The sequence below is a fragment of the Neodiprion virginianus genome, chromosome 1 (genome assembly GCF_021901495.1).
Source record: "Neodiprion virginianus isolate iyNeoVirg1 chromosome 1, iyNeoVirg1.1, whole genome shotgun sequence".
Classification (NCBI taxonomy): Eukaryota; Metazoa; Arthropoda; class Insecta; order Hymenoptera; family Diprionidae; genus Neodiprion; species Neodiprion virginianus.
The window spans coordinates 7,310,391-7,337,672 of NC_060877.1; the positions used below are offsets into that span (position 1 = coordinate 7,310,391).

At 41.8% G+C, this 27,282-nt stretch overlaps 2 protein-coding genes across 9 annotated transcripts in view; one reads left to right on the forward strand and one right to left on the reverse strand.

Annotated features, from left to right (window-relative positions):
- The window catches only part of LOC124302744 (uncharacterized), a 33,116-nt gene extending 9,095 nt beyond the window's left edge, over positions 1-24,021 (forward strand). For 3 of the 8 annotated variants that reach the window (XM_046759243.1, XM_046759252.1, XM_046759306.1), the window contains 13 exons: positions 2,278-2,377; positions 3,541-3,664; positions 11,597-12,043; positions 13,444-13,635; positions 13,748-13,970; positions 14,067-14,276; positions 14,361-16,598; positions 16,719-16,851; positions 16,980-17,113; positions 17,301-17,586; positions 17,700-18,075; positions 18,166-18,313; positions 18,417-24,021. In XM_046759243.1, coding sequence (XP_046615199.1) covers positions 2,278-2,377; positions 3,541-3,664; positions 11,597-12,043; positions 13,444-13,635; positions 13,748-13,970; positions 14,067-14,276; positions 14,361-16,598; positions 16,719-16,851; positions 16,980-17,113; positions 17,301-17,586; positions 17,700-18,075; positions 18,166-18,313; positions 18,417-22,627 — 8,822 coding nt within the window. In that variant the 3' untranslated portion in view covers positions 22,628-24,021. Of the gene's footprint in view, positions 1-2,277; positions 2,378-3,540; positions 3,665-8,179; positions 9,375-11,596; positions 12,044-13,443; positions 13,636-13,747; positions 13,971-14,066; positions 14,277-14,360; positions 16,599-16,718; positions 16,852-16,979; positions 17,114-17,300; positions 17,587-17,699; positions 18,076-18,165; positions 18,314-18,416 lie in introns of those variants that run through there. The other 5 variants (XM_046759279.1, XM_046759269.1, XM_046759288.1 and 2 more) reach the window with 5 other exon arrangements.
- Positions 1,674-27,088, reverse strand: LOC124302920 (WD repeat-containing protein 61-like). The gene is made up of 10 exons (XM_046759510.1): positions 26,739-27,088; positions 26,452-26,561; positions 26,187-26,356; positions 25,838-26,076; positions 25,298-25,391; positions 25,116-25,209; positions 24,788-24,959; positions 24,607-24,705; positions 12,782-12,792; positions 1,674-1,683 (listed from the first exon to the last, which is right to left on the reverse strand). Exons 1-8 carry the CDS (start codon positions 26,739-26,741, stop codon positions 24,613-24,615), a joined length of 975 nt encoding a protein of 324 aa, XP_046615466.1. The 5' UTR covers positions 26,742-27,088; the 3' UTR covers positions 1,674-1,683; positions 12,782-12,792; positions 24,607-24,612.
- Positions 27,089-27,282: the final 194 nt, after the last annotated feature.

A 27,282-nucleotide genomic window follows, 5' to 3' on the forward strand; every position in this document is an offset into this window, starting at 1 on the left:
GTTAGACACTCCCTAGAGTGCAAGCTGTCGCAGTAGACGAAACAAATATATACGCAAGAGCTGTGTAGTCGTGGGTTTAAAGAGAGATAGCGAGAGAGAGAGAAAAGCGTTTATTCGCCCTGGGGCAAGTCTCCTCGGATGGGAATATGAACGGCATATAGATAAAACAGAGAAAAAATAAATAACTTATAAGGTAAATAACAAAGAAGCACAATATTAAAATTAGCAATGAACTAAGAAAGTAGGAGAAAAGAAAACAAAACTATGGATAATCGAGTAGATAGGTAAAAACAAATACGTATGACGCAGAAATGGACGCATAAATGGATAAAGTAAAATATAACAAAATAAAAGCGGAGAAATAAATAGGTAAATAAGGTATACGGTAAAACATTAAAACGGAATATCAATAAACCGAGCGGTAGAAAAGTACAAATAAAATCAACGCGATAGTGAGGAATAAATAAATAAATCAGCTTAGAGAGAGAGAGAGAGCGAATTTGCGCTGCTAAAATATTTGTCAACTTCATCGTTTATTCGTTAGAGTGAACTGTATCAAAACTGCTGAGCCAAGCCATCAAAACTAAATTACGTATCCTGTACAATTGTTTGAAATCGAAAGACTGAGTTTTTTTTTTAATATCATACCAAACTCGATTACACAGAAAAATGAGATGCAAAATATTACAGTTAATTTGGTCAAAAGAACGTGAAATTACAAAATTTTCCTACATTTCGTTACCCTCGTTGACAAAATTATTATTATAGATGAAAAAATTAGAGTTTATCAACAGTAATGCGCGTGTAGCGTGAAAGCGTATGCAGTGGGTATGAATATTTAACAGTTGAAACAGACAAACGTAAATCAAAGCTGTAGTAAAAATTGTCACACTACGTTCTTTTTTCTCTTCTGTATATGTTAAAGCAAGAAATTTTCAACGGGAGCTGAAATAACTAATAAAGACGCGGACTGATCGACGTGCTCAAATCTAATTGCAGGCTGTCAATCGCAGAAATATCTGAGATGATGTATGGCCGAGATAACTAAGGCGGAACGTCGCATATTAGATGTCTTACACACCAGTCGAATAGGTTAACCCGTTGCGATCGGTATGAAATCATTCCCAGTTCACGATTACGATAAATTCTTCCGCCGCAACGTTACACAAGTTCCTATATTTGAAAAATCGATGGATCCCTCGGGCGCTGAAAAAATTTATCCACCAACATCCACCACCTTGGTGATCGAATAGAAGGAAATTTATTACGCCACTATGGATTATCTAAGTGAGTTGCGGCGTATTTATTTCTACCTAATTACAAACATTAGAGAATGAAAGAGGCTATCCTTCGTTCAATACCGCGTTTATATTTCATCTTCGAAGCTGACGTCAAGCTCCCTATTTTTCCTCTATATTTCGTAGTATAAACAGGATCCTTTTGGCCAGATGCTTAACCGGAAATAGCATGCTCGAAAGACCAGCAGGCTGTAGTTCAAAGCTGCAAAGATTCCGCGCTGTGTTTTCGACTATTTTCGAATCGACGCGGGTCAATCGGTACGAAAACTCCGTGCCTCGCAGATGGACAATTCCGTATATCTACACAGACATTGCGGTTATACTAGAAACTATTTCGTAACCCAAAAGCGACGTTATCTACTTTATACCGCAAACTTCCCTCACGCTTCATCCGGGAAGATAAAAAGCGGTCGGGATAATTGACGTTGAAATTCGAGAGAGAGAATTAGCCTAAACGACGCGTACTTGTTTGTTTGTTTTCTTTTCTATATCAGGGAAACACGCGGGCTTGGAATCTGCTGAGTGAATGAACAGCTTTGGGTTTAATTTCCCGACAGTCTCTGGCCATTTGGGTTTAACGGTTGACTCAATTTAGACACTTTCTGTGGGGCGTTTAATCGCTTTGTGCCGCTGCGGAATCTCAACTTGTAATCTTATAGGTGCATGCCTAGTTTCCTAAGTATCTACCCATTTGATTCGGGTCGGTCCGTACGGTATTTGTTTGTTTTTCTGGCCAGTGTTTTTCCACAGTTTACAAGCCCTTCAAAACCGTTTTAAAACAACTCTCGAGAACGGCGCGAGACTGCACAGATCACCATCGAAACGATTGGCATCGGGAAGAAGCTGTTTTTTATTAGAGAAAAACGCGCGTCTCTAAATTTCAAAAAAGAGACGATCTAGTTTCTCACATCTTGCGGGTGTATGATAATTTGATCGTTTTTCATGTAATATTTTGCCGTTCCTTTATTCGTCGTTCCAGAAAAGCTGTTGGCCGATTCGTGCGACGCTGTGATACGCCAGCGTGCAGAAAATAACCGAAGATTCGACTTTGGACAATGTCACAATCATGCTTCGCGAAGGTGAGTATCAAGGTTAAATTTTTCCCACGTACCTATAATTTATACAACGCATGCACGCGTTAGTTAAACGACGAATTTTTATAACGATCGAGTCTCGTTTCATGTTCAGTTTTTGCCAAAACTAAACACAGCATAATATTTGTGCACGTGACGTACGATCTGCTGATATATCATAACTGATTAGATAAGGGCGGGGATAAATGATACTCTGATTGATCGCGAATCGCGATAAGTGAGATAAGAACGCGCGAGAATAAAGTCGCTAATCCTCTGTTTTGTAGTCGCACATAACATAATAAAAATTGAGCAACTCTTCATATTGTCAAGTTTTTTGGGCGGGGCTTAAATTCCGAATTTGAAAAGTTTCGAAAGCGCTGAATTTTTTGGTGGCAAAACTTGAAGTAAAGAAATTAATCGAACATTTTCACCACATTGATATGTCTTTGTTTCTGATTTTCGATATTTTTACGTTCGCAATCCTGGTCATTCTGATTTTCGTTTTTCTCTAATTTTTCAAAACCACTCGTCGAGTAAATTACGCTGTGTCGGTATAACATACTTCGATTTTTGCAATTTTACTCCGTCGAAACTTTATTTTCCGGAATCTTGCGTTTCGGAACTTGGAGCCATCGAGTTTCCGGCCATTCGAAACTCTGTTGTTTCTTCAAAGTTGGATTTCTTCGCTTCAAATTTCGCCAGCAACTGATTTAATCGGGAAATAATCGCTTTTGGAAATTTTCAAATTCGAAATTTCAACCCTGCCCCAAGTTTTCTTCGTCGAATTACGTTTGCACTTGCCCAACAACCCGGTCGAACAAATAAACTGAAATGAAATCCTGCTTCTTCCCCCCGCTTTTTTCGATAGGTGCGATATTCTCGCTAGGCTGGTAAACAAGAATAGGCGTATCATAGATACAGATAGGCAGAGCGTGTACAAATTCTATCTATAGACTGGGTCACCCATGTCCCGCGCATATGGGGGTCGGGAAGATCTATTTGCCTTCTTCCTTCATGCCCGTGGTTTTATTTACGACCCGGGGTGGAAGAACGCGCTTAACGCGGAGTCTAACCAGACGATCCTTACCGACAAGAAAATTCACATTGTCTCGCGATGCGTAGAAAAAATTTGCCTGAAATTGCAGAGAAATCTTTTTACCCCGCAGTTTGGCGGAGAGAGTCAGCCCCTGCGTCAGGGGCGGATCAAATTCCGGGGGTGGATTACAATCCGGCGAATTGACAGCGCGTCTCATCGCCTGGCAGAATCGACAACTGCGACAATCGGCGGAGGTAAGTCTCTGGAGCATCCCCGATTTTTTTATAACAGATTTTTTACGAGCCAATAAGGCCAATAAAATCGGATAACTTCGACCGTTGGCGGAAACTCTAGCGTAAAGGAACCATGATCAAAATAATAGCAACACGTATATATATCTGCCAGACTTTTTAGTTATGTCGGAAAAACTCGTTTTCACTTTGTACCCGCAACTATATTTTTTTGGTTGTCGAAAATTGAATGAAAAATTTAAGTAGTTGAGAAATCTCTACATTGTAAATTGTAACCGCAATAAATTCTATCTCGTATCGTGAGTACGAGGCTCGTGTAGATCGTTAGGAGATCGAATTAAGAATAAGAGTAAGAAACTAAAAGAGAAGCGTATTTCCCACGTGTGCACCGGTCCAAAAAACCGATTCAAGGTTTCCCGCAGCTGCAGCTTGACGTGCGGGCAAAAATGAGTCTGTCAGAGCTGCCTTGTGGTTTATGAACTTAGGCAACGCTATAAACGTTCTCCGTTTGGTGCTCGTCATTCTTCCCTTGTTACTTTGTACCTTTTTCTTTCATTTCGTAACGTGAAAACTTCCTGTCGCGCGTTTCACCGCCATTTTGTTTCAAAGAAATGATTGCGCGATCAAAGCAGGCCAACGCGCCTGTTGCATATAATGGACTATTTTTAAATCGTCAGGTAGAGAAGAATAGAAAGAAAGAGAGAGAAAGAGAGAGAGAGAGGGAGGGAGAGAGAGAGAGAAAGAATCTCTCTAGCACCGGATCACGTTCGAATGAATTTTCTTTCCGAGGCTTCAATTAACTTTGAAAGACTTCGTGCGTATCATCGATTCCTCGTCGGTAGGTTCGAGTTTCACTTGCCAGATATTAAAACCGATCTATTCGCGATTGCGTGGAAAAATAGAAAATAGTTTTATAATAATTTCGAAAAAAAGCCGCGTATTTTTTGTATCGTGTTTCGCGAATTATTTCGTACCTACACGTTTCGATACGTCGGATGTTTTGTTCGATGCATGTGTACTGCGTATACTTATACCGTATGCATACGTGAACAAGATTCGTGTAATTTATCATCGAAACTCGTAGACACGTGGTTATATTTCTGCTCGATTCCCCGCGACCTAGTCCGCCAAAAATATCCCATTCGGTCAGGGCCGGTTATCGCTATAACGCCGGGCATTTGTGAGAAGATCCCGAGGAAAATAACTGATGGGACCGGGTGTTCGTAAATCTTTATAAATCGCGTAAGAATTTTTATACCAAATTTCTAAATTTACATTTCGAGGGATATTCTATTTACAATAAACTTGGGAATCTGTCGTTATTATCGCTATACTTATTTTATATTATTTTACACATTTTTTTGGTACCTCATGTATCACAGTTCGGCGAAGAATTTGGAAATTCATATCACGCATTAAAAATTTGCCAATTTCACTCCGTGACATTCTCTGATGCGGGAGAAAAGTTTCCTTAATTTGCCTATCAAGATAACAAACAAAGAAATGCACACTTGAAAATTCCCGAAAGGATCTTCAGAGAATTTCAGAGAAGTCCAACGATAAACTGATACAATCACGTCTGTATTGTATTTTGCAAAATTTATCCAACAACCAAACCCTTCAGCGAAATTTTCGATGATAATCAATGAACACAATTAACATGTCTTCGAACGTCTCTACATGAATTTTATAATCGAAATACGTTGATAAAAATTCTCTATCAAAAAACTAGTACAACCTTAGATATTTTTCAGCCTCAAATACTACGAATTATCATTTAAATCAATTTGAAATAAGTCGATAATACTAAACGGTACTTTATACGATTACTCGTAGCTGTAAATTAAGTGTTCGCAATTATTCTACATCCAGTAACAATTGTTCCGCCAAATATGCGGTTCGTTAAGCTCGCCTCAGGCCTACTTTCCAATCGCCGCAATTATACCTGAACGAAAATCAGATCATGCAAAAGCACAAACAGGCACCAAACATACAAACCGTCGTCGATAAAGCTCAATTCCGCGAACCGTGTGCAATAATGTTTATACGTAGATGCAACCCTGCATCACCGACACGCGTAGGCGTTATCACTCGGGATCAAGGTCACGTGATTTACTCTTCCAAGTTCGCTGACACAACGTGGCGCAATCGCCGTAGGAGGGTGCAATTCGCCTCCCCCACCCCCGCGACTTACCGCGTCTATATCGCGTCGGGGGTTGCAGGGGTCGGATATCTCTTTCGGGGCATGCGCGCCTCTCCGAAACGAGGGTCCGGGTGTCGATGGGGGCGGAGGTGGCGGAGGGTTCCTCGGCCGGGGGAGGCGGACAACTATTGATCATTGCTCCGCGGGGGTTGGGGGGCGCGGAAAAGCACCCTCAGCTTCGCTCTTCCCTCTAATAAAAGCATCGCCGACAGGGAAAAGAGCCGAAGGTTCTCTGCGACGCGGCGAGTCGATCCTGCCGTGCCAACGCAGGATATATATAATACTCGGTTGCAGCGAGTTCTTCCTGCACGATGCGCGGCCCCCCTTGGGTATTAGGAAGTTATTGCATTTATTCTTACGCCACTTTCCGTCTTACGCCTGCTTTCATCGATCCCCGTGCACCACGAGCTTCCTTCCCTTCCTCAGGGACCCCGGATCGCTTAATTTTGGAAGCACGTTTACACGTAACGAGATACCTTGTTATTATGCACGGAGAAGAGGGGAGCCTCCCTTACAACTTTGGCGAAATATATTGTAAGGACGCGAATGAAATATATTCTTTAATTATTGCCGTACGCAATGCTGCGGAGGAGTCTGATTTTTCGGGAAGCGGACTTTTCATTAAAAGTTGTTTAAACGACCTCAACTGTTTTTATTGCTGAACTAATAGATGCAGAAATTTTCGTGCAGGCTAAAGCAAGAAGCCATCGTTTCGTTTTCGTGATAAAAGGTTTGTTATACGATTATCATTATAATCTTCCAATTTTAGCAATCTTACGGGAAAAAGTTTAACACTGAATTGTAGTAAAAACGATATTGTTTCCAAAGTGAAAACTTTTCGGTGCATCATTGTGCGAATATTTCCACAGTGATATAATTTTGTTTATCACCGTTGTCCTACAATGTACAGTACTCACTTTATAATTTGTCCGCAATCAAGGAACGACATTTTTTATTCAAAGCATAAAACTTTCGAGTAAAAATCGCCCCAAAGAAAAACGTAAGCCTGTTTCTTTTCTTAAAAAAAAAATATTTTCTACAAACGCTGCAAAGCACAGTGTCGAGATCGATCGTTTCTTCTCTAAATTCTTCTTTTCAAACGAAGTCACTCGTGCGGCATAATGGAAGTCCGCTATCACCTGCAACATACATCCCATCCTGCACAGCGTGCAGCACGAACAAAGAGAATCAAGGACTCTCCTTACGTTACCCTTTGAAACGTACTTGACCCTAGCTCAAGCCGCATACAGTGCACAAAGTCGATCGAGCAGGTGAAAGTACGTGCCGAGACGAAGATCGTCACCATTTTGAATTTTGTAATTTCGAGTTCAGATTCTTAATCAGCGACCCACGAAACTCCGTCGTACGAAATTTCATCTAAATCCGTTCGGTATATTCGATGTACTCGTAAAAGGGTTGAATGAAATCCAAACTGTGAAAAATTTCATTTGTTACAGTAACTAGAAAATTCAATAAAACAAGTATCTTCAAAAAAAAAAAACTGTTTGAATATTGTTGGAATTACGAAAATCGAGGTACACGTAACCATTTTGCGCTATTGTCGATCCTTTTTTGGGTATTACAACTCAAAATCAATTTCTTCGGTTTACTCTACTTTTTTAGTTAAACGAGGCTTTAACGTCAATTTATCGTTGCACAAGCATTAAATTTTCGCAACAGTTGCAAGACAATATAGTAACAGTGATCGTATTATGAGAAAGAACAGTAACGGATACTAGACTTTCCGGTAACAGCTGGAAAACTAATTTTCCTTTTCTACCTAGAACTATATTTTTCGATTGTGGTAAACAATGAAAATAATTAAGGACTGAGCGGTAACCGGAACTAAAAATTTCTCTCAGTGCACCCTCTTCGGGGACGAATTAGAGTTGCTTTAAAGATTGGAAAAAATTATGAAATTATTTTTGAACAATCTGTTTCGGGCGTGAGCTGGTCGAAATTCAAAAATGACCTTTTTAAGAACCACCATAAAAGGTCGAACTTTGCGCAAGTGTGCAAAACGGAGCATGTCGGTTCACGAGAAAGCTTTCGGATTCGGATGTAATCCTCGTCGTACAAAAAAGCTTCAATAAAATGGAAAAAAAAAACAAAAACGGGGAACGAGGACTCGCTTCGCTGAGTGTGCAGGGGAACAGAGATGGGGGAACGGAGATAACGCTGCGGAGAGAAGGACAGAGAGAGAGAGAGAGAGAGAGAGAGAGAGAGAGAAAGAGACGAGGGAGTGAGTCAGAGCCCACAGCTGTTCTTCCAGCCTCTGGAGCCCCCTGCAGTTTCCCGCAGACGCCAGATCATCCCGGCGGTTCGAGGACGTCGGCGTGCGCCGGTTTTTAATCGCGTCGAGTCGCTCGTCGTCGGAACGTGAATTACATTGCGTGCGTCTATACCTAGGACAGAGATACACCCTTTCTCGGTCCAGCGGCGAAGATTTGTACATAAGAACCGGGATTGTGCTCGTTGTCAGTGAACCGCGGATAATGGTCGAACTGTGGAATCGCGGGCGTCGTGCTCCAGGAGTCAGTCGCCCCGCGGGATGCGTTGTCGGATAAGAACGGATCGCCGGCACGTTGTTCGAAAATAGATTCACCGCAGTCGGTGACGTCCGTTCTGCAGAAATTGATAACCGAGATAGTTGATTCGGAGCAGCGGTCATCGTAAGTCGGTTCTACTCGTTTATTCTGCGCAGTTTATTCTCCATCGTACGTGCGGGAATTTCGATCAACCGAGGATCGATGGAGCAGCTCGCAAAGATGTAAGAGAAAGAAGAAGGAGAAGGAACGAGAATTTGCCAATATCGTTACCCAACGCGATTATATACCCGAGGCGCGATCAACGCGGCGTTACTTCCCGGGACGTAAATGTCAACGAGACATTTTGAAAATCTTTGCTTTAGCGTCTGCGCGCTTGAATCTGCAGTTCTGCTCGATCTCGCGAATTTTCCGCGGCGTTCGGTGCAGCAGTGCATGCAGCAGCAGCAGCGGTGCAAGACGAATAGGAATAACGTCGCTTAAGAAGCCGAGTGAACCGGATCGGCGTTCCGTATCGTAGTGCAAGTGCACATGGTGGTGGTCCGGGCGTAAAATAGAACATGTCAAACGACCATCTTGTCATCTCGAGTGGCGGTGAAGTGCCGACGACGAAACGTCAGTGAAGATGGAAAACATTCTTCGGCTCGGAGTGCAGGGCAATAACTCCTTCATACCGACACCGAGGAGCGGCAAGTACGTCGGTTCGACCGATCAGAAACAGATAAAAAATGACTATTCGAAAATCACTAAAACCGAGCAGAACAAGCTCAGGCTGATTATGCAGTACGGCGAACATCCAAGGGATGGAAACTCGCTTCTCCTTGTCGATACCGACGCTGCGGTGGATAAGGAGGAAAATACTACCAACTTGTGCAACGCTGTCAGGGCGAAGACCAACCAATCCAACACCAGGATTCCCGTTCATTCCATCGACTCCAGGAGCCCACGATCCGACTTTGACAAGGTGACGATTAGCGAGACAACGCGTGGCTTATCTGTAGGTCATCCTTGTCCTTAAGCACCTTTTCTTACAACGTCGATTACACCGCCTCGGCATCTGACAACCGAGGAGGGTCTTTGCCTCGGGTTGAACCCGGGTGAGGATCAAAATTTTTCATGGTCGAAACTTGGAACGTTGCGAACCTTCGCGTGTGAGGTCAAGTAGTTATACCATAACGTTCGGTGTTTCGACCGTTAGAAATTTTCACCGTACGATGTAATCCAGTCTTTAGGAACTTTGAGGGTTTGGAACTTTGACCCGCGTCCCTTAAAGACCAGGCGAGTTTCATTCTTTTTAGACTTTAGGTTTTGAATCGTACACGTGGAGCTTGGAAGGTGATAAACCCGATAGAAATTAACACGTACGTCGAGCTACGTCATGCTTGACGATTAGGTACTTGAACCACACGCAGTTTTTGTCGCTTAAAAATCGCCTGTCCGAGATCACGGAGTTGGGGGTCCGTGTAGGTGTTTCTTTTCTTTCTTTTTTTTTATAGTTTAATTACAAACTGGATAAAAGAAGAAGGGCAATTAAGTCCAGCCACCGTAACGCAGAACCGTGTTAAATACCGCAAGATATCGCCGTACGGTCAAAGCTGCTGAGCATGCTTGGAGCGAGAAACCACAAAGGCGTGGAACTGAGCGTGTGTACGTTAATGTGGACGGAATTTTCAGCAAAAACAGTACCCAAGTTTCTGGCGTAAGTAAATTCACACAGTGAGTAACCGTTCGCGTAATACCGGGTGACTCAAAATCTCGACCCGACGAAACGTGGTGGAATTTCAAAGATACCGGGAACGAATTACGATTATCTCGGATACGGGCATTTCCTCGGGTATAAATTTCAGTCGCATGCGTATCTACCGAAGTGCGAGTCGCTACAAAATTAAAGCATACAAAGTAACCGCTACACATGCTCGAGTTTGGAAACCGACAACGAATCCACGTGTATTATACACAATAAGTTACAACGAGACACACGATATGCGAGATATATTATATTATACGGGCTGCAATGTAACCCACACATCGTATCATTCGTAAACCGTGACGGGGCACAAAGCGCTTATTATTCCAGTTAAATGTCACATATCATACGTCAGTGACACAGCGCGATGATAACTGGATCACGTTCATTCTGCACCGGAGAGTAAAGGTTGACTCATTTTTACTTTTTTTGGTTGCTCATTATTTTATTAATTTTTTTTTTTTTTTGATTCGTTGAGCAAACAAGTTCTGCCAAGTTGAATCACACCTAAGATCGGTATCTCTGCCGAATTTATATCAGGGCGAATGATTCATTCGCGATGCAAGGTGCAATGTTTGTCGTAGTCGAGTACAGTCGAAACTGTAATTGCGAAATAATACGCGCTTACGGTTTCGCATGGGAGGGGGGGTGTACTAAATATATAGCTTACACAACGCTCAAGTGCGCACGCGAGTACGAATACACTTCCGGTTTACGGTAAGACCTAGGAATTGGCTTTATCCTGTACGACACGAAACTCGAACGCTACAGGCTGCTGAGGTTACGCGTTAATTCCTCGATGCCGGCGCGTTTCTTGAACAATGTTTCGCCGATCATCGTCATTCGGCCGTGACGCATGACGTAAGGTGTGCATCGTAAACTCCACGTAGATACCTAATAAAAATTCGAAAGTCGTCGAGATAATTTTTCGACGATAATATATGATACGGATGCACGAACCGGAAGGAAATTGGTAAAAACATAAATAGCGATAGTAATAAAATACGACGATGCGATGTGTGGGTATACCGACCACGTGGGCCGGAAGCGGTCGCCTTCGGAATGTTAAAGAAGGCGCTCTTGAACCTGGCGTAAGGGTTTAACGTACCCGAAAGTGTCGTAAAACATGACACGATACGACGGATGTAAGCAGCAGGGATTTTGACATATGTATGTACGTACATTACGCACAGGGAGGTAGGCCAGGTTATCGCGATCGCCGTTCACTCCGTCATACGTACGAGTGTGCTGCAAAGCGTCGGTGTGTACGAACTGTACATATTAAAGTAGCAGCCAATGGTGAAATTATTGCTCTCTCTCTCTCTCTCTTGGGATTGACATGAGAAAATGATCATCGTACCGACAATAATTAAATTCGCGTACGAAGCATGTACGCACGTACAAGGCTCTCAATGAAAGTAAATATTTGATGAAATCAGGCTCGCAGTAAGCGGGGGGTGGCGCAGGGTGTCAAGGAGGACGAGGAGGAGGAGGAAGAGTTCCCGAGGGGCAAAAACCCCGGCAGGCTGACCGAGGCCGTTTTGAATTTGGGGGGCGTCGGGACGCTCGATTCGGCGAAGCGTACGGCCCTGAGTGCGACTCGGGGATCCGACGCCCCGTCGACGACGCACCCAGCAGTGGCGACGCCGGATCAGCAGCAGCAGCAGCAGCGATTCCCCGAGTCCGGTGAGTTCCCTCAGTCGCAGCAGAGACGGACGCAGCGAACGACGACGCGATGTGCGCCCGGATCAGCGGCGAGTCAAGTCGCGCGGTACAAACGGCCCGAAACAACCGCGACGCCTGGTGCAAAAGTAAATAAGGAAGATGTCATGGAGCCGGAACTGAAGGAGAAGGACGAGCGGAAGTCGAGCACGCCGAGCCCGGAGGTAAGGAGCTTAAGGAGCGAGATGAGAGACAAAGCGAGTCGTACGCGTTCGGGGATAATCGGGAAATCGACGACCGACTTGCACACGCCTGTGTTTTCTTTTTCCGTCCACCTTTGCACTCGGCGCGCCCTTTGTACACCTACCTGCGATTTCCGCTTCTTTCATTCGGGGAAATTGCGAGGAGTGCATCGGCGGATCCTTGCTCTTTGACAGCGTATATCGCAGTTATCGTGGTTATTACAACCGCCGACGTGCACTCGGCTCCCCCTCACGTCGGTTGTATTGATTTTGCGCCGCCCTCCGTCGTCTCTGACGGACTCTGTTGCCTTGCATTTTCACAACACGACATTGCGCGCGCGGCTTTTACGCACCTTTTTCTTCACTGCCCCCATTCCCTTTCCTTAAACTTTTATGAATAAAGAGATATACACGCCGATTGATACGCAATCTTTCATATTGCATATAACCGAGCTAGTTTTCAACCCTACGGGCTGGTTGTAACTTCTGATATTGCTCGGCAACTTTATCATTTTCTCGGTAGTACGAATGATCGAGCTAGGCTCGTCGATGAGATTAATTTTGCAAGATTTATTAAGCTTTTTAGCCGATTTCAAAACCCTTCTCCCCCCCTGCCGGCCACGATGCGATCGATTTGAATGTCGTTAAATAGTTTCGCAACGACAATTACTCAAAGCTGGTCAAATCAACTTATATAGAGCCTCGAAGCACGTTATTTACACGCTCTTCTTCTATCGTATTGATTGCACCGAGCGAACAAAACGCCTTCAGCGCCGATAAGTTGAAGCCCAATGTAACGATAAGTTGACTCTTACAATTAAACAGTCTATTCGTGCTATTAAGAACGACGTGTATACGCTAATCGTAAGTAAATGCAGTGACCGGTGAACGGCTCCTTAAAGTCGCAGGCATGGTTTCTAGTAATTGAGATTCGTTAGGAACAATTGATATATATTACACACGCCTTTTCGTCGCGGACTTGATCGCGTCATAATCCTTATCTCAATTTATACGTCGATCTTTACGGATTTTTTACTCCCACCAACAGGGATGTCTATTTTTAAATATTTTATCTACCCAGTATCTAAATCTAAATCTTTCTTGACGAAGTAAAGACAGAGTCGCTTTACTCTGCACTCTGTTCCTCATCACTCGTCAAATTACGTCGTCGTATTGCTGCACATGTGTGTATCCACTTGATTATATACGTGCCATCTTGCGATACGATTTTTTCCAACTGCGAGATTTTGTGTGCAGAAATTGATATCGCAGTTTATACATACGTGGCCAAATTTCTTTACGGAAGCTTACGCCGGTACCTTTATATTTCACTTGCATCGGATCTTTACCTTTGATTATCGTCAATCTTTCATTAATTTTAGCTGCCTGCTCACTGTGGTAAGCCGTACAACGAAGATGGAAGCAGCGAAGAAGACGGCGGGCCAAGCGGTTGCTCACGAACGCACAGACTATCGTCGCTGTATCACGGGACTTGGCCGGTCGAGCGAGGATTGTGGAACAGCCAACAAACTGGCCTCGGAAATCAGCAGAGCACGTCAACCACTGTCCACAACGTGAGTGTCATTTGTGGAAATAGTTTTTTCCTCTTCAAAGTAGTACCGGATGACAAAATGAGAAAGCATCCCTGAAGTAACTACCTATATGTATAAGAAATTTTGCATTCAGGATATAGCAAGCGTGATGAGCTTCTCCTCGAGCGTGAGTATGGGAGTCGGATGTCCCGGAGGAGCGCAAGAGATGCAAGGACAGAGGAGACTCGGAGCCAAGGTGGACGTTGTTTATAGTTTGTTGGGAATGCTCGGAGGTGCGGAAGGGCGAGAAGACATGAGCGCTACCCTTCTGTCCATGAGTAATTCCACGGATAGTTGTTTGGCGATGAGGCAATCCGGTTGGTTTTAAAGTTTCCTGAAAAGTGTATATATCAATTCTGTCGAATCGTATTTCCAAGCAATGATGACCGAATGTGTGTAACTGCAATTTACAGGGTGTCTCCCTTTACTGGTTCAACTCATCCATGCCCCGGGCCAAGATCCCGAAACCAGAGACAGAGCCTCGCAGGCTATTCACAACATTGTACACTCGAGAGGCGAGGAAAGAGCTGGGCGACGAGAAGCCAGAGTACTCAGACTCCTGGAACAGCTCAGAGACTACTGTCAGTCGCTAAGAACAACCCTTGCAGCACGACAACCACTCGGTAATTAATGAGTTTATGACCACGGCGTTAATGTGAAATAGGACTTGATATCAAGCTCAATCTTTGCCTTTCCTATGTTTCCAGATGATTTTGACAGACATCCGGGTCCAACTATAGCAGCCCTGATGAAACTCTCGTTCGACGAAGCCCACAGACACGCAATGTGCCAGTTGGGAGGTCTGCACGCCGTTGCAGAACTGATTGAAATGGACCACGCGGCCCACGGGAGTGAGTGCGACGACCAGAACTGCGTCACACTGCGTAGATACGCTGGTATGGCACTGACCAATCTGACATTTGGTGACGGCAACAACAAAGCACTTCTTTGCTCGTTTAGAGAATTTATGAAGGCACTGGTCGCACAATTGCGGAGTCCTAGCGACGATTTGCGTCAAGTAACTGCTAGCGTGCTTAGAAATCTATCCTGGCGAGCTGACAGTAGTAGCAAACAAACGTTACGCGAGGTAGGAGCAGTCGTCGGACTTACAATGGCTGCGATGGAAGGAAGAAAAGAGTCAACCCTCAAATCCATACTCTCGGCACTATGGAACTTATCAGCTCACTGCAGTACCAACAAAATCGACATATGCGCGGTCGAGGGTGCTCTGGCTTTCCTGGTTGACATGCTCAGCTACAAAGCGCCTTCAAAGACTTTGGCGATTGTCGAAAATGCCGGGGGCATATTAAGAAACGTTTCGAGTCATGTAGCCGTGAGAGAAGACTACAGATCAATTCTCCGAGAGAGAGGCTGCTTGCAAGTCCTTTTGCGCCAGTTAAGATCTCCCAGTTTAACGGTGGTCAGTAACGCCTGTGGTGCGTTGTGGAATTTGTCTGCTCGTTGCCCTCAGGATCAACGCATGCTGTGGGACCTTGGAGCAGTGCCAATGTTACGGAGCCTTGTTCACTCCAAGCATAAAATGATATCAATGGGTTCCAGCGCTGCTTTGAAGAATCTTTTGGGTGCGCGACCTGGTAGCAGTAATCTGGTCCATCTGGATTCAACTGCTAGAGGTTTGGGATTACCAACTTTGCCTACTCTAGTTGCGCGCAGGCAGAAGGCTCTTGAACAGGAGATTGATCAGAACTTGGCCGAAACTTGTGACAACATCGAGCCGAGTACTTCTCCCACAAACAAGGATGACAAGTTTGGATTCAAAGTTGAGCGACGATACGCTGACCTTGATTCTAGGAGCGGGCATTCGTATCAAATGCAAAACGGCCAACCTGGGCCATCCAGTATGCGATTCAACTGCGTAGCTCGAAGTGAGAGTAGAGAGTCCGTTCGTTCCATAACTAGTACACACTCGGATACGATTTTTGAAAGAGTTAATCGGCATGTATTGAACGGAGTGTCGCCAACTGAGTCGCAAGCAAAACAACAATCGTCTTCCCTTCATGCTGCAACAGGATTTAACGCCGGAATTTCTGCAGATAGCACTGCTAAAGTGGCTAATTCGGACAGAAAATATGTTCTACGTTACAAGAATGCCTTCCCAGAGAGGCAAAGAGCTGTAAATGAACTTTCTTTCAATGATGTGGCAGACTTACGGTGTACTACTTCTACTATGTCGTGGGCTTCCGCTGCAGATCAAGAAGCAGCCTGCTCTCAGATATTAATGCGATCCTCTATTGACGAGTCTTCATTGTCCAACGAATTGAATAACCCCCTTATAGCTAACAGTGACGATATTAAATCTCAGTATTTTTCCGAAGGATCTGGTTTGTCAAGCATCACAAGATCTGGTGCAAGTTTGCCTGTGACTTCTAGTCAACAGGTGGATGAGTGTGTCCATTATGGAAATGAAAACCGCGAAATCATGGGAGCAATAAAAAAAGATACTACTGTATCCAAGCCAGTAGATTACAGACTAAGATATACTTTACGCGATGTCGACGAAGATGAAAAACAACATTCCGGTTACTTTGCAGAGAGCGAAGAGGAGTTTCCCCACATTAGTAATATCAAAAACCCATGTGCAGGAGAAAGGACACAGTACAAAACAAGTGGCCTAAAAGTGTGCAGAGAATTCAACGGCAAAGATAATACAGTTACGAGCACAACTTATGAATCATGGAAGGCTGAGCCCTCTAAGGGTCTGAAACACTCCTCTGAAACAAGCTCGTTAAATTCACTGGACAAGCACGCTAATTATCGTTTAGATCAAGCGTCTAATTCCAGTTCCAGCATTAGTTCTTTGACTGGTACAGTTGTAGGTGACAAATCAGCAGCAAGTATAACGCAGAAACCAAGTAATGCATTAGAGGAAAGCAATAATAATTCCATGGTGGAGGCCAAAAATGATATTAGCACGCTTGACAGTGGTTAGTACTCGAGCTCAGACCAGCATACTTGATGTTGTTTTTAAATATGCACAGTAGTTAAAATTTTGGTGTTTTTTTTTTCCGAAAAATCCAACAATGGCTATATAAAATTCTATTCAGTTTCAGACGTAGACCGAAGCCATAAATTTACGGATCATCAACAGGAACAAACTTCCCTTACATTTCCACAATATGATTCTCTAGGTTTACTCAGTGGCTTCGATGAACACAGCTCACTTGCAAGCAATTCAAGGTAATGCATTTTAAAAAACTGTGACATAATTATCCAGTTACTGTTAAACCAATCTACTTTTAAAAATTGGTAGAAAGCAATAAATTATTTGCCAGCTTGCATGATTGTAAAAATAATTTTCTTTACAGCTTACGGCTGGAAAGTTTTACCGGCAACGAATTTCTAGAATCACCAGCAGAAAGCATGTCAGTGAATAATTTACAACCAGTTTGTACTAGCAACATGCAAAATCAAGAGTCTACACTTTCAGATCAACATTTATGTGAGTGTAATGATATGACAGTTTAAATTGTAGAGATTACTAAATGCATTGTCCAGTGATTACATAATAAATTTATTAAAACTCAAAAAGTCTTTACTGAAGTGAATAATGCATAATATGAATAATTTTTATGAATATTACTAAACACATAGTTACTGTACCGATAGATTTTATATTATTATTCCAGCTCATGCCGAATCCTATTCAGTGATGCACAATACATTTGTGAATGATGTGACACCAAATGGTCTAACAATAGATGATGAGCCAAAAATTGCTAATGATTCTAGACTGAAAGAATATAGCGCAATATCTGCTGCAGGTATTTCTGAATCTGACGAAATAGGAGAGTCGCTAAACTTGGGAATTGGAAGCATACTGGAAGACAGAGAAGAAGACACCGAAGTCAATGAAGTTGATAATGGTAGCGATCACTTATTTGCTGATGTTACGAGTGAAGCAGAAGCTGCAAGGTGTGTAAAACTAATAGCAAAATTTTAATAACTAGTACTATTTCAAAATGCTTTTTTCTTTCAAGAAATTTTTTACCGTGATTTTGTTGCACACTATTGAATATCTGTTTCAGGCATAAGACGCCCTTCAGAAGAAACAGTTTGCAAAAATCTCCTCAACCTGTCAGCAATTTAACACGATATCAGACTAGTTCTGCACTGGATCAAGTAGACGTAACTGGTCCAGTGAGTCTGATAACTGAGACACAGAATTTCAGGCACTCTACGCATGACGCAACTGGTGGCCCAGCGAGTCTGACAATGGAGACCCTGAATTTCAGACATCCCGCACATGACGCTAATGACACATTTGTGGGCGATAGTGAAAACCCTACCAGAGAGATTTCACGCATACCTTCGCTTGTAACTGAACTTCCTCGCTGCAGTAGTGCAGGACTTGAAGATATTTCAAATGTTCTGGAACAGGATGCAGGGTCAAATAAGTTAGATGTAAGTTATTCAACAAAAATCGCGAAAGTAACACCTTCATGGCAGATTGTACCGACAAAATTTTATTGAAATTATATTTGTTCTATGTAGATATGTCGGAATACTACAAAACCTGCTTTCACTTTGCCTGCATTGGAGAATGAAGAACTCGATTTAACTGTAGAAAACGTCAATGACAAGCAGGAATCAATTTTGGATGTTGCAGCAAAATTTTTCGTTGAAAAAATAGCTGAAAATGGTATGGATCATGCTTTATATTTATGGAGCAAGCCGATTCAGAGCTAGCAATTAGTGTGCACCAGTTACAAAGCTCTAATCTATACCAATTGATACTTTTCTAGTTTCAGAGACAACCTGTCGTCCTGCTCCATCGACCAGTGGTAATCGAGTATCACCTGAACCTACAACAACTTTGCAAGAAGAGAATGTTGTTGAGAATCAAAGTGAAGATCAACATGTAGAAAATGCATCGACCGATATTCCACATTTAATACCAAAGAACATCCTGAGTGAAAATGAAAATACTACGAGTAAGATAATTTTTGATTATCGCGTAGGTTCGGAAAATAGTACCAATGGTGAGGGTGTGGAAGAAAAAAATTCAATGAAATTGACGGAATATTCACCTGGCATTTCACCAAGTAAAATAGAAGATGACATAGAGAATATGAATAACAGTGAAGAAGATAACTTAAGCGATGAAGTAACATCACCAACGATTGACCCTTTATTTTCTGCAGTAGAAAGAGCGGCTTGTAACAAAGGCGATCGTTCAAAGAATCGCGAGGAGACGGAAGAAGAATATAGAAGACAAAGAGATCCAGATGCTATGATTGCTTCGTTGGATCGATTGACAGCTACACTGGTTCAGCAAACAGAGGCAATGAGAGAACGCGATTCCTCTGCTATGAAACAAAGCGTTGTCAGTGATACTTGGAATGAAGATTCGCCAAATGATGTTTCTTTTCCTAGTATAAGCGTGAGCGCACCGTTAATCGCCTCTTTCAAAAGCGACAATCAAGAAGATCAGACCATCCCAAATCCAGAGTATTCTGATGAATTGATCGGCACACAGGAAGTCATGACGGATTCGAGGATAATTGAACAGGAAGCCAACAAACTGGCAGCTGCTGTTAACGCAAGGGTCGCAGAATTTGACTTGGATGCAGTCAGTATGACATCAATGGATCTTGATGCAATAAAGCCTCCGTCTACAATGGGTAGTCTTGTATCACTAACTACGAGTTTGATCGGACCTATCGATACCACCGAGCATTCAATTGTCAGAGAAAGGTGTCATTCTGCTTCGCTTCCTCCTTTGCAACTCAAGAGTCAGATATCGATAGACTGTCGAAATGGACGAAAGAAGTCACTTCCTGCTGGAGTTATGGCTAAAAGAGCACTCAGTCAATACCAGAATCACACTGGGAGTCTTGAGAATTTACTGAGCGAAACTGGCACCACCAGTATGTCTCACTTGGAGAATGTCAAGCCACCTTCGATGATGGACGAATTGTTGGATGCTATGGATATGGAAAACAGTATGCTGAGCGTTGCAAGTATTACTTCGGAAGTTGCAGACACCAAGGACCAGGATTCACACAGTTTAACATCCAGCGATCCAATATTTGATTTGCTAAAACCAGTTGCCAATATTTTGTCTATGACCTGCATGCGATATGCGGAATCTATGCAAGTCAGTGGCAATAATAGTCTTAGCGAGTGTCTGGAGAATATAAATCCTCCTTCTCTTTTTAACGAGGTAAGCGAGATGGATGAATCTACAATGGAACCGACCAGCGAAACGTTTTGCAGCGATACTCTGTGCATCGATAATGAACTTCAGACGGAAGAAGTTTGTCGAGATCGTGAAATTTCAATAGATCGAATAGAAGAATGTGACAATGACACCGATGACGCAGCTACTTCCATCCCATCAGAATACTGTGTTAGTAGTTCAGCAGAGTCTACACCAAAGAAATGGCACAACAAAAGTAACTTGACTCCAAAGCAGAAAAGACAATTGGCGAAAGAAAGATATAAAACTTATACTATTGCTGCGGAAATGGTGAAAAAGGAAGAAGAGGAGCGGCGGAAGAATGATCATGAGGAGAGCAAAATCGGAAAATATACCCGTGGTAAGTGCTCACCTTTTTCAAAGCTTACACCTAAACAACGGAGACAAGAAGATAGAGCTCGATTCCAGACCCAAGTGTTGAATAATCCATTCCCTGAGCTGGTCGCGTACAATGCTACAGAGTGTCAGACACCATTAGCAGATAATCCAGAGAGTCCGGAAACTGAAGAGGCGTCATCGGCCGTGAAATCTTGTATTCCGACACTCAGAAAGCTTTCAGGGGGAAAAACAATTAAGCAAAAACGAGCTGAGAACAAGGATAGATATCGTACAAGGACACTGGATGACGAAGAAGCGCAGGAAGCTAGCAAAGATGTAGATGCTGTAATATCTGGAACCCACTTTGGTGATTCTGACGCCTCTCTTGAAACGATGCTACTTATTACGCCTGGTGAAATGAAAACTAAGCTAGAAGATTTCGTCGGCCAAGGCTCAAGTTCCGGCAAGCCTATCGGTGAAGATGTTTTAACTGTGAGCAAGGCACAGAATTTATCATTAGACGACTTCGAGTCGGAATATGATTCGAGAGTGCGTGTTGCTGATGGACTTCACAAAAGGTTTGGAAAATCACAATTGTCAGAGCCGACTGCTGTGTTAAGTTTTACATCAAGATTCAATGAACAAAAGCAGTTATCTCCGTCGAAAGACTCGCTCCAAGATCTTGCATCACCAGCGGAACCAGAGAGTCAAGGGAATTCTGATTCTAACAATGAGAGTGACGAGGAGTCGAATAGTGCCAACAATCAATCGCAGATACCAAAAAGACCAAGGATCGTCAAACCAGGAACAATAAGTAGAGATGCTAGCGTCGATTCAAATGCTACAGATAAATCTGAATCGGAGAGTCCAAAGACGATTAGAGGACGAAGAAAAGCTCTGTACTTTAAGCCAACTACACGTAAATCAACGCCAACTACTTCTCCTTCAAAAATACACAACGGCGCTGTTAGCGGAATACCGATAGGACGCAGTAACACCTCACCTCTGGTTCGAGGAACAAGAGCGACTACTCTTAGGCAAACGCATAATCCAAGTTTCCCAACAAAACATCAACAGAAATCAGTTGCCAACTCTAAAACCATATCACCGTCTGCTTGTGCAGTGGAAAAACGGATCCAGGGTTCTACCTTGACTGCAAACAAAACTTCTATCCCTCAGAGAGGGACCGTTTTTAATTATTCCAAATCGACAAAACGCCATACTACTCCTTTGGGTTCTTCTTCAGCTTCGTACGCATTCAAAGATGACAGGAAGGAACCTGCGATCAAACCTCTCGAAAGGCAAGGTACATTTACAAAAGAAGAACCAGAAGTTGAGAATGCGCCAACAGTGCTTCCACCCTGTTCGCCAAACAGAAGTAAAATTGCTAAACCAATAAAAACTTCACCTTCCAAAATTCAGACTCCCAGCAAGTCCAAACCGATTACTAAAATTCTTCAAACGCAGCAGTCTAAATTCACTAAAGCGAACAATTTGGATAAAGATCAAGCTAGAAATTCGTCACCCACTGTTACTTATCAAAAACGAAGTCTCATAGGATCTCCGATTAAAAATTCTCCTAGCAATCAAAGTTTACAGAGTAACGAATCCGCCCGGACTACAAAGAAAACGAATTGCCTGGGCCAAAGGTCTAATAGTAATTCCAGCATAGTGTCAAATTCTTCTACGGGCATCCAAGGTCGTCGGACTTCCAAAGAAGCCACCAGTAAAATCGCGAGCTTGTGGAAAAGAGTAGAAGAGAGCAAGACCAAACAGCGTTTTGAGAAAAATGATACGAGGCACTGGATCACACCTGCCAACGATACCATTGAATCTGGGAATCCGGCTGTTACCACCAAGCCGCCAACATTTCGATTAATTCGGAGTTCTACTTTTGAGGGAGTACCTAAAGATATCAGCAGAAATGGTTCGCCAGGTAGACCTAAATCTAATGTGGCAAAGCAGCCTGCTAAGGTAACAGATACTCAAGGCCTTAGTCCGAAGTATCGGAATTCGTGTGACTTAACTGGAATGAGTATCGCGGAAGCGCATTGTAAAATCCCAGTCAAATATCCCGAATTATCAGCGGGGACAAGAAACACCATACAGATAGACGACAGCACAGTAATTTTGAGAAAACCACAGACTACTCAACCCTCAGTAGATCCTGTGGAGGTCGATCCCACAAAACGCGTTTCCCGTCTTGGATCGTTCATACGAGTTGAACCACCAGAGACAGAAGGTGGTAACACGCAAATGCAAACATATGTCAACTCAGTACGTACTCCAGCATCAGCAATCGTTCCACCGTTTAATTACAATCCCAAACAAAGTAACCCGGTAAAAGCAAACATTAGTGAAATTGATGGTAAGCTTGTGGTGACGGAATGTCAAATGGAAATCACTACTAGTTCCATGAGAGTAACTACGGTATAAATAGAGAAATGAATAGAATTCAGTAAGTTGCAAGGGTAGCATTGATTTTCTTTATTCATCTGTTTGATTGAGACTGGTCATCCCAATTCGGTAGCTTGCCCAAAGTCTACACGGTTGCGTTTTTAACATTTTAAATATTTATTCATATTGCCCTTGCTGGATACTTTTGTATATTCGTTCTGTGATTTTAAGGTAGTGGTTTTAATTACTTGTTACTATTCGATCAAACTGCCAAGATTATGAGCCTTTGCCGGCAGAAATTTTCTTTTTAAATCCAATCACGGAGTTGGAATGACCGGTTTTACGGACTTTTTTACTTATACTCTTATTGCATTGGTCAATGTGCAATTTGATATGTTACGCAGCAAATAATATCTAGGTGCGTGGATTGCGTGAGAAAGTAATACCTTACGTTTTGAAAGCTGAAGATATGTAACTGTAAATATGATAATCTCCATACGATTGATTGACATAATTTATAGTACAGACCAGCAGATTATTTATCACATTTAAATATTTATTTTACTGTGTATATAATGAAAGAAGATAGAGCAAATAGGAAGGTTAATCGTTAATATGTATGTAATCAGATATTATGTATGTAATGTACAACATTTACGAGATTAGGTATTCATTGTCATTCATTGTAGTTTTGAGATGAGATGATTTCAAAGAAGATACTGTTTTTTTTCATTTTTTTCATTTTTTGTCTTGTTTTTTTTTTTCACTTAGTCGAAGAATAAGAGTGTACCGCTCTTTATTAAAAAATGAGATGTATGTAATTATATTTCAAGACTGATAGTGGCGTTGACAGAAAATTGATTTTGCGTATCATTCTAATGGCGCATGATAAAGGAAAAAAATTTGTGGTAAAATGTAGTAAAGAAAACTTATATCTGTACAATGGTCTACGTTACGAGAAGAATTTTACACCTTCTACAAACACTTTTTTGCAGCACAACAGGTGCAGGTAGAGAAATACAGGCCTTTGTAACTATCACTTTTATGTTTCTAGTCTGCCCGCAATTTTGTAGGGGTAACAAAGCTTATATTTTGAACATGAATTAATACCTAAAGATGTACGTTCAACATTTATCCAATACTTATTTACCAACTATCCTCCAAAATCGAACTATATCGTCATTTCTCGATGTATACAGACCAAATTAGACATTTTTGTTTTGCTAGACTGAAGGATGTCGCTACAATAATGGTTTACTGTATCGAAATAACGCGTTAAGCTACACATGCGTTTCCTACATCGCTTGATTTTTTTACATTTATTTTCTGTATTAAATAATTACTTTCGTACGTTTTCCTATCATAATATTGTCTTTGATATAAAGACTTTTATAAGTACCTAGGTGTATATATTAATTTATTTTTCTACGTTCTTCTCTGTTGTTTTATTTTCACCCCCAACCTGAGTCAAACACAAACAAATATTCTCCGATGGAGGTGAATGCTTGGCGTGGTACTCGAACGGACTGCCGCGATCTGTGTAATTGAGAAGGGAAAAGTTTTCTCTTATTTATATTAGACCCTGTTCCAGTTCAGGTTAATTAAATTTAATCTTCCCAACTTGGAAAAAAAATAATCAGGGTCTGATTAGTTTTTGATAAATATTAGTTTTATTGTATTTGGTCTGTATAACACCTCAAATTTACTATCCGAGGTTCTTATGCAATCACTTCATAATAGCCTCTCTATTCTATAATAGATATTAGATGTATTTCTTTCGTTCTTATGCTTTATGTTTGACCAATATTCAATAATTTGTATATTAATTACCATGTAATAAAATTTATAGCTAATACTGTTTTTCATTTATCAGAATATCCCGATTTGCATGAACGAATCATGCGTAAAATAAAAATGCGCTCAACCAACTCGGTTTTTAATATGAGGCAAAAAAATAAGATCAACTTCCATGTTATGTTAAAAAAGAATTGTTTATTCACAATACATTTTATATACACAAATCTTCATACAGGACAATCGTAAAGGTTAATAGATTTGTCTTCGGATACTGACACGAGCATGTTATTTTTATCAGGACTATACTTTACTCCCCATACCTGAAATTTAAAAGTCATTACAATATTAGAAAGTCAACGTGAAGTAGAAAAAAAAAAACATTGCAGTAAATTTTTTCAGTACCTGGTCATTGTGCTCATTGAATGTATGAAGGCACTGGCGTTGGGCTAGTTCCCATACTTTGACGGTGTGATCCGAACTACTGGAGGCAAATTTTTGCCCATCAGGAGCAAATGCTACTCCCAGTACCCAAGATGCATGACCCGAAAGAGTTCCCGCCACATTAGCATCTTTTCTAAGCATTGGAAAAAGGTAAGTTTAAATACATGTCTGTCAATCAAATTTCACAATAATTGTTATCAAACTTCTACCTACTACAAGTATCAATAAAAAAAAAAAAAAAAAAATAGCAACTCTTCTTCTCAATAAAATTCAAAGTTTTTCCACTCACATGTCATATAGTTTCATGTGTCCATCATCAGATGCAGTTAAAAGGAGTTGAGAGTCCGGTGAAAAACTAAGAGATCTGATTGGCATAGCGTGTCCTGTTGATGGTTACTATTCGTGAACATATCTCAACTTTCCAATAATTGAAAAAATGTTGGAATTATGAACTTTATCAGGGTTACATACCTTCAAGGGTCCGTAGTACTTTCCCATGCACCACGTCAAAGATATTGATTATTCCATCTATAGCCCCACTGGCAATATATTTTCCATCGGGACTCTAGATGTCAAAATTGTGTGATAAAAAATATAATTTAAGTGCGCAAAGCGAAAGCTTTTCGGCATATGAGAAACAAAGTATATTGCGAATCGGAAACACATTTCAATAATTCTGGTGGTAGTATGCGATAGTTTCTGTATTCTAAAATATAGCCCAGTAATGACACAAAGTGTACGGTGTTATAATAGAAATGGATTCCTTATACAGTAATCAGGTTGACCAAGTCCATCATAAATATGAAATTGAGATTGAAGCAGAAAATAGAAGCAGAATAGATTTTCTCTAAAATGTTGAGTCCTGCCTTATAATAATTGCATTATACTTGGCACTTGAAACTGAAGTTGTCAAATCTTTTGAGGCATTGATTCAGAGTATTTTGAAGGCAGTAGAGGAGATAATTTCTGAGAAAAATTGTAGTTTGAACAGTTATGTTTTAATTTACTTACATAAGCAACACTTAACGTGAATTTTCCACCTCTGGTGTCTAGGGTCTGTTCTTGTTTTCCACTTTCTGTTCCATACAGATGAATCTTTCCAGCGTGACTTCCAGAAACGATGAATTTATCATCTGGCGAGAAAACTACCGTCCAAATATCCACAGGGCCAACATCTATGCTGGACACTTTTTCACCAGTGTCCAAATCCCAAAGTCTAAGACTTGAGTCCAACGAGCTTGAGGCACATTCTGACAATTTATAAACAGTAAATTTTCAAACCGTCAGACAACAGGAAATGAAGGATCAGTAGTCTAGCTGTGGAGGAAGCTTGCAAACCCTTATAACGATCGCAACTCACTTGTTCCGTCGGAATTAACGGCAACTGAGACAACGCCTAAAGAATGTCCAGTCAATTTGTGCTTCAGCTTTAGACCGCCGTTGGATACTTGCCAAACTTTGACACTGTCATCAACGGAGCCAGTCACTATATACTCTCTAGTCTCGTCTTCATTGGATCGCATCGAGTCTCTGGAAGGACGAATGGATGTAATTGACGAACACAGTATGTTAGATTGAATCAAATTCGTGCTCATGTTTCGACTATTTAATGTTGATGCATAAACCTTGAATTCTCATTATCCGGCCCAGCGTCACTTTTCTTCCTCATGGAACCCCAGGCACAGGTCCATACGCTGTCTTCGTGCGCATTTTCAGTTTTGTGCGTCAATGCGTACTAGAAATAAACGACAGTTACAACATTTTCACACTCGTATTATTCAGGTTCACATTGTAACCATCTTCTTTCATTTTTAACAATGTTTTGACAGAGAACCGGCTGTATGATAATATAACCTAAAATATGACAGTGTGAAGATTAACGAGATTCGCAATACGCAGTCTTCGGACTTACCATTTCGTAAAAATATCTTCCTTTTCGTAGGTCGAACCGTCTCGTGAAATCGAATGTTAATTAATTAAACAACTAGTATCACTCAGTCGATTTATTATGATCACACGTAGTATCACGAATGTTTCAGGTTAGTTTTCTACGACTACGCTTACTGTTTATCCGAGTTTAATTAATGTTCATTCTTTCTTGTTGGTTCATTAAAATATCACAATATTTTAATCTACTTTTATCGTATCACGGTAGCTATTCCACAGCCTCGAATATTTTTTATTCCTCACTTCAATTCAGTCAGGCCAGCGACTGTTTCGTCGGGGTTATTTGGCGAAGTTCAACAATGGCCGACTAGATGTAAGCCGGGCAATGGTCAATGACGTGACGTCACGACCCGATCGCATTCCGGACTTCTGATTGGTCAAAAAGTGCGACGCGTCTGTTTACGCACATTCCACAAATTACAACTCGGAATTTTTCACGTTACGATTACTCCTTGTACCGTTTTCATTCGGAAGTTTGGCCGACGATTCTCTTGCACCCGCATAACATT

Coding starts and splice junctions, on each gene's coding strand:
- LOC124302920 (XM_046759510.1), bottom strand. Junction 25,210..25,297: donor AGTACTACGGACCCTTGAAG/GTATGTAACCCT, acceptor AACCATCAACAG/GACACGCTATGCCAATCAGA. Junction 24,706..24,787: donor TCAATGAGCACAATGACCAG/GTACTGAAAAAA, acceptor TTTAAATTTCAG/GTATGGGGAGTAAAGTATAG.